Source organism: Hyla sarda, chromosome 8 (assembly GCF_029499605.1).
Source record: "Hyla sarda isolate aHylSar1 chromosome 8, aHylSar1.hap1, whole genome shotgun sequence".
Lineage (NCBI taxonomy): Eukaryota > Metazoa > Chordata > Amphibia > Anura > Hylidae > Hyla > Hyla sarda.
This window is the reverse complement of record NC_079196.1, coordinates 101547922-101560822: the sequence shown is the minus strand read 5'-3', so window position 1 is coordinate 101560822 and position 12901 is coordinate 101547922. Positions and strand designations below refer to the sequence as shown.

Genomic DNA, 12901 nt, shown 5'->3' with positions numbered 1-12901 from the left:
GGGAAAATGAAAAAAAAATAAAAAGTTTGAACTAAAATGCTGGGGTTACCCTACATTTTTCATTTTCTCAAGGGAAAATAGGAAAAAAGGGCCCCCCAAAATTTGTAACACCATTTCTTCAGAGTAAGAACATACCCCATATGTGGATGTAAACTGCTCTGCAAGCGAACTACAATGCTCAGAAGAGAAGGAGCACCATTGGGCTTTTGGAGAGAAAATTTGTCCGGAATTGAAGGCCACGTGTGTTTACAAAGCCCCCATAGTGCCAGAACAATGGACCCCCCACATATGACCATTTTGGAAACTACACCCCCCACGTAATGTAATAAGGGATTCAGTGAGCATTTACGCCCATGGCATTTGTGTCCAGGCACTCATGGCATTTGTGCTGCGCATGTGCTCGTGGTGTTTGCGTTCATGAGCCCATGGCATTGGTTCTGCTTCGGAAGCTCATGGTGTTTGTACTGCAAGTGTGCTTGAGGTGTTTGTGCATATGCTCACAATATTAATGTGCACAAGGATCGTCATTGTGCTATACATATGCTCACAGCATTTGTTCGGCGCCTAAGCTTATAGTGTATACTGTGCATGCACTTACAGTAATTATTTGTACATATGTTCATAGCTTATATGGTTATATTTGCTTGTATCATTTATACTGCATATTCAATCATATAATTTATTTTGTGCTCAGTTACACAGCACATATGCCCATAGCATTTATACTGGTTAGGCTCGTAGTAGTCATACTTTGAATAAGCTGCTTAGCATCTATCCTTTTGGAATTTTGAAATCACATATGTTTACACTGGCTTCCTAGGTCCGTTAGTCTCAGCAGAAGTCCCGGCTAGTTGTTACTACAGCCGATCTGCCTCTTTTAGCAATAATAGCATCTGTACCACACGTCACTAAGTCAGTCTTACGTATTTTCTACTATTTGAATCAGCGAGGCATGTTATACGCATCATCTACCTTGCAACCTTTTCCAAGGGTATGCACTACCGTAGGTGTTGTTGACATCGTATCCATCATATCTGCAGGGGTGCAATCTGCGTACTTACTGTTACTGACACATTTTCACAGAAAAAACATTGCGACAGATAAGCAGTTGTATACCCATCATATCTGCCACGTCTGCAGGGAAGATGCATTGCATAGTTGTTGTGACTGACATGTTTTCAGAGCAACAACATTCGGACACATAAGCGGTTGTATGCCTTCCGCGTTTCCAAGCACGATGGTTACCCAAAGACCTGCCACGTCTGCAGGCTCGATGGTTACGCACAGACCTGTCACATCTGCAGGCTCGATGATTACGCAAAGACCTGCCACGTCTGCAGGCACAGTGGGTACGCAAAGACCTGTCACGTCTACAGGCACAATGGTTACCCAAAGACCTGTCATGTCTACAAGCACGAGGGTTGGCCCAAATACCTGTATCGTCTACAGGCGCGATGGTTATGCAAGGCCTGTCAGGTCTACAGGCAAGTTGGTTATGAAAGGTTCGGTCACCCACTGCGGGACCAGTTGGTTGGCAGTGCAGAATATGGCTGACGGTACCGTCTGGGTACTCTTCAGGTAAGTTGCTTACTCAAGCCTAGTTTTGTTTACAGGCGATGTGGAGACCATTGTCAAGGTCTATCAGGTGGTTTGGTTACTTTTGTGTCATTTTGCTAATAGTTTGTTTTTGGCCCCTTATTGGCAGGGACTTGGATAGCTTTGTGCCAGTCATCTACTGGTTTCCCTCTACCATAATGTCACAGGAGAATATATTTAGCTAGTATGCCAGCCTGGTCCTGATTCGGTGCTCGCTCGTTCTTACAGAATGAGCATAGTGGCCATAGATTCTCAGTACTGGGTACCGGCTATTTTGATAACTAGTTGGCAGATTCTATTCTGTCTTAAGCTAAGGTGTGAATTTGGGTGTTGTGATGGTCAATGTAGTTAGGGTGTGGTATTGTTCATGATATTCATTTTTTTTAAATCAGAAATTTTTATTAAACATTTTTGCATAAAACAAAACATACAAATACAAACACCCCCCCCCCCCCCTCCCATCCCACCCACACACACACAGAAAAATCTGGAGACTATGAGGAGACCAACCCTAGTAAGTACTGACATCGGTGGGGTGGGGGTAAATCAAGGCCAGATTAACTACCATAAGATTCAATAAGGGTTATTAGAGGGGTTAGAAAGTACAATGCATAACCCAAAAAGAGGAGCATGTCATCTGCATAAAGGGCAATAAGTTCTTCTAAATTCCCATAACAGAAGCCTTTGATATCTGGAGATGTCCTAATTAATACCGCCAGGGGTTCTATTGCAATAGCAAATAGGAAGGGGGACAAGGGACACCCCTGACGTGTACCACGCCCTAGAGAAAAGGAGTGTGAAAGTAGGCCATTAGCTCGAATCCTAACACGGGGAGCAGCATACAATTGTTGAACCCAAAACTAATTTGTCGCATAACACTCCAAAGAAAGTTCCACTCGACGCTGTCAAAAGCTTTGGCAGAGTTGAGTGAAAGCATAGCCCTACAAGCAGAATTCTCAGGCTGCAACTGCAGATTAACCCCTTAATGACGGGGCCATTTTACACCTTAGGACCAGAGCGTTTTTTGAACATCTGACCACTGTCACTTTAAACATTAATATCTCTGGAATGCTTTTAGTTCTCATTCTGATTCCGAGATTGTTTTTTCGTGATATATTCTACTTTAACATGGTGGTAAATTTTTGTGATAACTTGCATCCTTTCTTGGTGAAAAATTCCATAATTTGATTAAAAAAATTGAAAATTTTGCATTTTTCTAACTTTGAAGCTCTCTGCTTGGAAGGAAAATGGATATTCCAAATACATTTTTTTATTCACATATACAATTTGTCTACTTTATGTTTGCATCATAAAATTGACAAGTTTTTACTTTTGGAAGACACCAGAGGGCTTTAAAGTTCAGCAGCAATTTTTAAATTTTTCACAAAATTTTCAAACTCACTATTTTTCAGGGACCAGTTCAGGTTTGAAGTGGATTTGAAGGGTCTTCATATTAGAAATACCCCATAAAAGACCCCATTATAAAAACTGCACCCCCCAAAGTATTCAAAATGACATTCAGTCAGCGTTTTAACCCTTTAGGTGTTTCACAGGAATAGCAGCAAAATGAAGGAGAAAATTCACAATCTTCATTTTTTACACTTGCATGTTCTTGTAGACCCAATTTTTGAATGTTTACAAGGGGTAAAAGGAGAAAATTTATACTTGTTTTTGTAGCCCAATTTCTCTCGAGTAAGCACATACCTCATATGTCTATGTAAAGTGTTCGGCGGGCGCAGTAGAGGGCTCAGAAGCGAAGGAGCGACAAGGGGATTTTGGAGAGTATGTTTTTCTGAAATGGTTTTTGGGGGGGCATGTTGCATTTAGGAAGCCCCTATGGTGCCAGAACAGCAAAAAAAAAACACATGGAATACTATTTTGGAAACTAGACCCCCTTGAGGAACGTAACAAGGAATTAAGTGAGCCTTAATACCCCACAGGGGTTTCACGACTTTTGCATATGTAAAAAAAAAAAAAAATAGAAGAGAAGGCATCATATTTGGCTTTTTGAGAGCAAATTTTGGTCGGGGGCATGTCGCATTTAGGAAGCCCCTATGGTGCCAGAACCGCAACAAAAAAAAAAAAACACATGGCATACCATTTTGGAAACTAGACCCCTTGAGGAACGTAACAAGGAATAAAGTGAGCCTTAATACCCCACAGGGGTTTCACGACTTTTGCATATTTTTCCCAAAAATGTGTTTCCCCCCCAAATTTCACATTTTTCCAAGGGTTATTAGCAGAAAATACCCCCCAAAATTTGTAACCCCATTTCTTCTGAGTATGGAAATACCCATGTGTGGACGTCAAGTTCCCTGCAGTCGAACTACAATGCTCAGAAGAGGAGGAGCGCCATTGAGCTTGTGAAGAGTGAATTTGTTTGGAATGGTAGTTAGGTGCCATGTGCGTTTACAAAGCCCCCCGTGGTGCCAGAACAGTGGGCCCCCCCACCTGTGACCCCATTTTGAAAACTACACCCCTCACAGAATTTACACCCCACTGGCATTTGACAGATCTTTGGAACAGTGGGCTGAGCAAATGAAAAATGTAATTTTTCATTTTCACGGACCACTGCTCAAAAAATCTGTCAGACACCTGTGGGGTGTAAATGCTCACTGTACACCTTATTACATTACGTGAGGGGTGTAGTTTCCAAAATGGGGTCACCTGTTGGGGGTTCCATTGTTCTGGCACTATGGGGGCTTTGTAAACACACTTCAATTCCGGACACATTTTCTCTTCAAAATCCCAATGGCGCTCCCTCTCTTCTGAGGATTGTAGTTCGCCCGCCGAGCACTTTACATCCACATTTGGGGTATTTTCTTACTCAGAAGAAATGGGGTTACAAATTTTGGGGGGCTTTTTTCCTATTTTCCCTTGAGAAAATGAAAAATTTAGGGTAACATCAGCATTTTAGTGAAAAAAAATAATTCTTTTCATTTTCCCATCCAACTTTAATGAAAATTTGTCAAACATCTGTGGGGTGTTAAGGCTCACTATACCCCTTGTTACATTCCGTGAGGGGTGTAGTTTCCAAAATGGGGTCACATGTCGGTATTTATTTTTTTGCGTTTATGTCAGAACCGCTGTAAAATTAGCCACCCCTGTGCAAATCACCAATTTAGGCTTCAAAAGTACATAGTGCGCTCTCACTCCTGAGCCTCGTTGTGCATCCACAGAGCATTTTACGCCCACATATGGGGTATTTCCGTACTCAAGAGAAATTGTGTTACAAATTTTGGGGGTCTTTTTTTTCCTTTTACCTCTTGTGAAAATAAAAAGTAAAGGGCAACACCAGCATGTTGGTGTAAAAATTTTTTATTTTTTTTACACTAACAGGCTGGTGTAGACCCCAACTTTTCCTTTTCATAAGGAGAAAAAGCCCCCCAAAATTTGTAGTACAATTTCTCCCGATTACGGAGATACCCCATATGTGGCCCTAAACTCTTTCCTTGAAATACGACAGGGCTCCGAAGTGAGAGAGCACCATGAGCATTTGAGGACTAAATTAGGGATTGCATAGGGGTGGAAATAGGGGTATTCTATGCCAGTGATTCCCAAATAGGGTGCTTCCAGCTGTTGTTAAACTCCCAGCATGCCTGGACAGTCAGTGGCTGTCCAGAAATGCTGGGAGTTGTTGTTTTGCAACAGCTGGAGGCTCCGTTTTGGAAACACTGCTGTACAATACGTTTCAAATTTTTATTGGGGGGGGGGAGACAGTGTAAGGGGGTGTATATGTAGTGTTTTACCCTTTATTATGTGTTAGTGTAGTGTTTTTAGGGTACATTCACACTGGCGGAGGTTTACAGTGAGTTCCTTGCTAGGAGTTTGCGCTGCGGCGAAAAATTTGCCGCAGCTCATACTTGAAGCAGAAAACTTACTGTAAGCCTGCCTGTGTGAATGTACCCTGTACGTTCACATGGGGGGGGGGGCAAACCTACAGCTGTTTCAAAACTACAACTGCCAGCATGTACTGACAGACCATGCAGGCTGGGAGTTGTACTTTTGCAACAGCTGGAGGCACACTGGTTGGAAAACCTTCAGTTAGGTTCTGGTGTCTAACTCAATATTTTCCAACCAGTGTGCCTCCAGCTGTTGCAAAACTACAACTCCCAGTATGTACTGATAACCGAAGGGCATGCTGGGAGATGTAGTTATGCAACAGCTGGAGGGATCGCAATTACAACTCCCAGCATGCTGGGATTTGCAGTTTTGCAATCAGGTATGTATGTAATGTTTGTAACCACGAGCACAAGTGTGTAGCCCCAAGCACAAGTGTTAAGCCTATCAGTGCGAGGGGCGGAACTATTTCTGGCCCTGTACTACTAGGCGGGGCATAAAAGTGTTGGGCATGGATATAAAATGCCATGTGCACATACTGGCAGGGAGTACGTCACGTTTTGGTGGATCCCTCCGACCCCTCGCTATTTATTTATTTTATTACATTCATTCACTGCAGTGTATGCCCACTAAAAGCATAAAAATCTGACTGCTTTTGTTAAGGTTTTCCATTCAGATATATGTAATGTACATATATATGTAATGTTTGTAACCACAAGTACGAGTGTGTAGCCCCAAGCACAAACGAATCTTAATTGTCAATTTGTCTGTTTCTTTGCAATTACTGGAGTGCTGCGGCTACCTTTTTTTCTTTTGGATGAATCATTTGGCCTCTGACCTCTTACTAGCTGCATGCACCAAGACAATCTTTCTCTGATGTGCTGCTCTACCTATTGTTTGCTAAAAAATTATAAGGATTTATTATTTATACACCAATTAAATATTATTTAATTTAAAAAAATAGGAAAACCTAGGAAAATGCAAATGTTTACACTCACCTTCCTGCAGATGGCAACTCGTACCGTGAGATATGACTTGTAACACATGTGTACCACTGCTAGCAGGTCTCTGTAGTTTATAACCGAATCTGTGTTGTAAGACAAAAGTGCATGATCACTTTATTAAAGTGGCTCCTCAGGTTACAATATTAATCAGTTCCAGAACCATTACTGTATGTATTAAAACCAAAGCTCTATGGAGAACTAGTAAATGTTGGCAAAGTGGAACCTCAAAATAATTTTAAAAAATTATACACGGCAGAAATAGGTGCTAGGAGTTACATGTTTTCATACATAGAGGGTGGATGCTTCTTCAAGGTCCTATTCAAAATACAAAGTGTACAAAAAAAAAAAAAAACTGGAGCTGCCTACACCTGGTGTTCAAGCTCATCCTGGCCCAGATCACAAATCTAGACTGTCTGTAGTACTGAGTATGGTTTTTAGTTACAATGGTCCAGGAAAGAATACTGTATGGTGAAAATCTTGTAACCTGAAGCTGTAGCAAACTGTGTTATGATCTTGTATAAAAAAAAAAAAGATAACAGAAAGGGTGTGTGGGGTTGTCATTACTTTATCATTGTACATTGGGTACATAAAAGACATGTCAACTGTATGTAATTACCAATTAACCATAAGCGAATTTAAGCTTCAATCATAAGAAAGATATTGAAAGCGGCACTCACCGAGTCTTACTGGATAAAATCTTGAATGCTTTATTAATTCGCATAAAAATCCGTTCCAAAGCAGCAAGGTGGGAAGAGAGACAGACAGACGGGGACAGCGGTAGCTACTTTGTGCATGTCATGTGCTTCATGTGGCTCCATGTGGCATGACACGGGCAAAGTAACTACCGCTGTCCCCGTCTGTCTGTCTCTCTTCCCACCCTGCTGCTTTGAAACTGATTTTAATATGAATTAATAAAGCATTCAAGATTTTATCCAGCAAGACCCGGTGAGTGCCGCTTTCCATATCTTTCTTACGATTGAAGTTTATTCAGGTCCCAGGATCACATCCAGAAACCTTTGTTTTTACATGAAACAAGCAGAGCACCTCCGGAAATCTAATGTACATTTATTCTGTGTTACCCACTCACAAGTAGTAGCAGACTCCACACCTTTTCTTCATGTGTTGTATGCTGGTTATAAGTGAATTTAAGTACTAAATAGTGATACGTAGACTTGGTTAAGACTGCCACCCATTCTGTATAGTCCAACTTTAAGATTGAGAGATAGCACACCATTGTATAGTTAAAATACAGGTGGAGCAAACTTGCTTATTTTATTCCTTAACTAGACATCCTGCTCCTACAAGCCTGATGAAATTTATTGACAAAAGCACAGTAATGTCTAGTTATGATGCAGAATTATAAACTTTGTGGCATGTGCATTTTAAAATTTTAAAAGATAGCAAATGATATTTTCAGACAACACATTAATCTGAAATACAGAGTGAAATGAGCCAAACTTACCAGCTCTAAGCACCTGATTGAGAAGTCCTTTTATAAGCAATGTATTGACAGGCACATCATTTACCAGCAAACCCAGCCCAGAATATCCCACTTCTCTCAGTCGAATTCTCTGTTTGCTTTTTTCGTAAACTTTATTACAATTCAACATTTGTTCTAATATCTGTCAAAATATTAATTTGGGAAACCTCATCAAACTTAAAAGGAACATCTACAGCATTTCTGCATGTAAATCCACAGTGGCAAATGCAAACCAAAATGCCTAGATTTTGGTATGGGTCTGTTGCTGCAGATTTTACCAGAACATTTTTATCAAATCCTTCATTGCTGACGCTGTTAAGAATCTACAGTGTTTCTGAAGCTAAATTTGCAACAATAAAATTTAGATTTCATCAAGACTTTTTCCACAGCATGTGAAAGAGATCTCTTAAAATGTTATTCACATAGACAAAACTACAATATGCAACATATCCATTTGCGTATGAAAATATTCCAATTCTGTTGCTGTTTGTAAACCGAATGTGCTTGTAAGAGAGATAATATCTGTCTCATGCGGTTTTATAAACCTGCAAGTATAAAACATTTTTAAACTAGGGATATCAGCCAGTAATGACTAGATATTTTAGTGATATACTAGAACTTACTGCATGGAGAAGCAACTATAGGTCTGGCTATATAGAATATCACTTCTAAACCAATATCTAATCTAAGGTAGTAGGGTCAGTGTTGAGGGATTAGCCATTGCCATTGTTTACATCTACCACAGTAGTGCACCTAAATTCCTGTATTGTATTCATCTAATTGTTACACATCCACACCGTTTATCTGGTGTAGGATGCCATTGTGCCACTTGTGGTCTGCTGCAGGCATCCCCCATTGTATGCATTTTTATGCTGGGGATCGCCCGTAGCAACAGACCACAAGGGCAGGATCTGCTCCCCCAGTATAAATGAACAACTGCATTTGGGGTTGAGCACCTCCTGCCATTTGAGACCACGTCTTTGTTGTTGTCTAAGGTAGTAGGCAGCAGCGATAACTGCACAATTATGAACCATCCTTAGGGTTAAACTGTAAGATACTTAAGATACCTAACATACCTTAAACACCAGCTCTTTAAGTCGGTCAGAATACCTCTGATTCAGCAGCAATGCATAAAGAATATCAGCACTGCCTGGCTCAAAAAGAAGCAAGAAAAGCTGGTCTGGAGTGGGAATGGTATTTAGGAGGTTGTGTATGACTTCCAACATTCCACATAGCTGAAAGAAAGAACGCGATGAAGATGAATAGAATTAAATCATTACAAGGTGGAAAAAAGAAAAGACAAGTAGAAAATAGGTACCTGTTCTTCATCACTGGTCACTGCAATGTATCCGATGACACTCTGAATCTCTTCCTGTGTACCACCTTTGCTGAGGAAGTATTTAACAAGTCCGAATAGAGACATTCTTATTGTAGTCAAATCCTCAGAAGACAAGGAGTTCTCTTTACTGTTGAAACAAAAATAAATCAAAAGTATTTTAAAAGAAACTTAGATAAATCCAACCTGCTGATACAAGCTAATAGGGTAGGGGACACTAATTAACAACAAATCTTTATTATGCCTTGCAGCTGTGCTGTTTTTGTAGAGCCTTAAAGGAGAACTCTGGAATAGGAAAATTATCATCCATACTGCCAAAAAAAAAAAAAAACGGGTACATACCTTCCTTCGCTCCCCCGGTAACTGGCTCCGGTCTCCACCGCGATCCTCTTCTTGGTTGCCGGTGGTCGGCGAGTCATACTGCACTCAGCCAATCACCGGCCTCAGCGAAGTCCCGACTCGGCTGGCGATAGGCTGAGCGGCAGTGTGATGTTTTCGACCCCGGTAGCAGGTGCCGGTGTAGTGAAGAATTTTGTGTCTTGAAGCATTCTCACACTGCCGGTCAGCCTATCTCCGGCCGAGTCAGGACTTCGCTGTGGCCGGTGATTGGCTGAGCGCAGTATGACGCGCTGACCACAGGCAAACAGGAAGAGGATCGCGGCGGAGGCCGGAGCCTTTTACCGGAGGCCCCCCGGGGAAAGAAGGAAGGTATTTAGCTGTTTATTTTTTTTTACTGCCGGCAGTATGGACGATAATTTTCCTATTCTGGAGTTCTCCTTTAATTTGTATTAATATGCTAATGAAGGTGTTAGGCATACTGGGGAAGTTACTATTTACCCCTAATCATCCGCCTACCAGCCCTATGCTGTAACAGCACATCCTCATGAATATTCATCAGGGCCCTCTGCAGTGGTGAGCCTTGCGTTACGTCACTGCAAAGGGACCTGATGAATATTCATTATTCATGAGGATGCGCTGTTACAGCAGAGGGTGGGTAGGCGAATCGGTGCTCCTAGGCGTGAAGTGATGCTCTCATTAGCATAATAATAAAAATGAATGTTGACCAAAAACAGTGTAGTGTAAAGGTATAATAAAGGTTTGGTGTAAATCAGTTTTCCCTGTCCCTTTAGCCTATATCAGGAGGTTAGAATCTTCTACTACAACCTTTCCATTTTTACTACTTCATTTATTCTTTTAATGACATAACCAATGTGACCCAATCTGTGACTTTCCAGCCATTGCATGCGTAGCTTGAATAAGCATTCATGTGTTTTTAATGTAAAAAGGAGCTATAAGCTAATGCCCGACTTCTCAAGCAGCAATTCACCTCCAGTTCGAGTATCAAGTATCAAGCGAGTAGAGAAACATCAATACACATTAGCAGTGAGACACACTTTTGTTTTACAGTCTATCATGTGTATACTACGGTTTGCATATGCTTATGGAAATTAGTTAATTCATATGGATTTTGATACAACTCATCCTGACCCATTCCTGGATCTTTACCCGTTTATTTTCACATTTTATACTGGCACCCCTTTTGATTGTGTTACTTGATATCAGGGGCTTCTCCATATCTGGACCGTCAGTGATTGTCTTTACCCTACCAAATACATTGCAAATGTTTCATACCTGTAATGTATTCGGATTGTATCCAACAAAAACTGAACACCATACTTTTTACGGAAAAGTTTCCTGCTATCCTTGATGATGGTTGACAAGTACTGTATGTGTCCTACAAAAATAGAAGAAGAAGAAAAAAAGAAAAGTCAATGGGCCTTATCTGCCGAGCCCTTTAAACAGAACAAACGAGCCTCTATACAATCACACAACAGCTTTTGTCAGAAGCAGTGACCTTTAAGTGCTACAAGGATACAGTATTTTTGTATACTTGTGTCTGTTTTGTGGAAAAATACCATGTGAGTACAGATTTGGATTTTCATGAGCAAATGTGAGAAAAAGAAAAACAATATTATTTATTTTTAAGTAACTGCTCATGCACATAGTTGTATTGAGGATTCATTTTGTACAGAGCTGTAATGGGCTTTCAAAGATGCCTCAAGTGTAGCTTCAGCCAGAAATCTAGGCAGGCAGATGCATAACTTTCCCTTTAACAAGGATGATAAATTTGCAAAACACCAAGGATCTGATCTCAGGTTAAGGAGAAGTAAAAAAAAAACTGCACACTGCCACAATGGCCCAGATGGCTCAGCTTTTAATTTTATCAGAGCTCGTTAAGATATGAATGGAAGCTATGGGAAAAAACAGACCGTTTTGGTTTCTGGCAGATTGATAAATCTGGACCAATGTCTCTAGGCACAAGGTTCTGCCATATCAGAAAACATTCTGAATGCACTGCATGTTTTGTACAAATTACAACATCTCTCAAACTTATCTATTTTCTGAAATTTATTTCCAAAATAGGATTACAATGTATATTTTTAAAAAGATGCTAGTGGAAAAACATTTGACATTCAAGAAATTCTTACCTATTCGAAAGGGAAAATCTCCACGATTCCAGAGGTGAAAATCAAACAACAGAAATTGGTACATCTGCTGCAAAAGTGCAGTGTTCTTCTCCATAGACACCTGCTCTATCAGTAGCTGAACTGCCATCAGAACATTCACATCCATAAAATGGCCTGGAACCTGAAGGTAAAATAGGCTGTGTTTTCAAAGGATTATGACAAGCAATCTAGAAACTTTCACATGTTAGCTTAGAAAGGCTTAGAGCTTACCTAGGTATTTTGTAAAAAAAAAAAAAAAAAAAAAAAAATCTTGTATACATGTGACCCAGGGGGCAAAATAAGAACACTTCATTATTATCATTAATAATATAATAATGTCTTACTTGCCTTCTATTGAAATCTATATTTATATGTATTCTGTAATGATGTAGTGGAGTGCTCTCCCTTATGCCCTTGATTGAAAGGCTGCTGTGCTGACGCAGAGATGGGGTGGGAAGCACTCCCTTCATGAATACACACAGTATCTCACACAAGTTACATGTTTTGTTAATACTTTATATCATTTCATGTGACAACACATAAGAAATGGCACTGCTACAATGTAAAGTAGTGAGTGCACAGCCTGTATAATCATAACTCAACACACAGACATTAATGTCTAAACCTTGGCAACAAAAGTGAGAACATCCCTAAGTGGAAATGTACATATTGGGCCCAAAGTGTCAAGAGTTTGTGTGGCCATCGTTATTTTCAGGCACTTCATTAAGCCTCTTGGGCATGGAGTTCACAGGTTTTTCAATCATCAATGACAACATGCAGAGATGGTGGGTGTTCGAGACCTTGTGCTCCCCCACCTTCCATTTAAAGGGGTTATCCAGGGGAAAAAAAAAATATATATATATATATATATATATATATATATATATATATATATCTATATCTCAACTGGCTCCAGAAAGTTAAACAGATTTGTAAATAACTTCTGTTAAAAAATATAAATTCTTTCAGTACTTATGAGCTGCTGAAGTTGAGTCTAAGTGCTCTCTGATGACATCTGTCTCGGGAACTGTCCAGAGTAGAAGCAAATCATCTTAGCAAACCTCTTCTACTCTGTGCAGTTCCCGAGACAAGAAGAGATGTCAGCAGAGAGCACTGTTGCCAGACAGAAAAGAACCAC

General features: G+C 40.4%; 1 protein-coding gene across 3 annotated transcripts in view; it reads right to left on the bottom strand.

The window, feature by feature from the left end:
• The window catches only part of NBEAL1 (neurobeachin like 1), a 273447-nt gene that overhangs the window by 97530 nt on the left and 163016 nt on the right, over positions 1-12901 (bottom strand). For all 3 annotated transcript variants that reach the window (XM_056534118.1, XM_056534117.1, XM_056534119.1), the window contains 6 exons: positions 11746-11905; positions 10889-10991; positions 9239-9386; positions 8997-9155; positions 7903-8062; positions 6435-6523 (listed from right to left, as the gene is read on the bottom strand). In XM_056534118.1, the coding sequence (XP_056390093.1) occupies positions 6435-6523; positions 7903-8062; positions 8997-9155; positions 9239-9386; positions 10889-10991; positions 11746-11905 (819 nt within the window). The remainder of the gene's footprint in view (positions 1-6434; positions 6524-7902; positions 8063-8996; positions 9156-9238; positions 9387-10888; positions 10992-11745; positions 11906-12901) is intronic.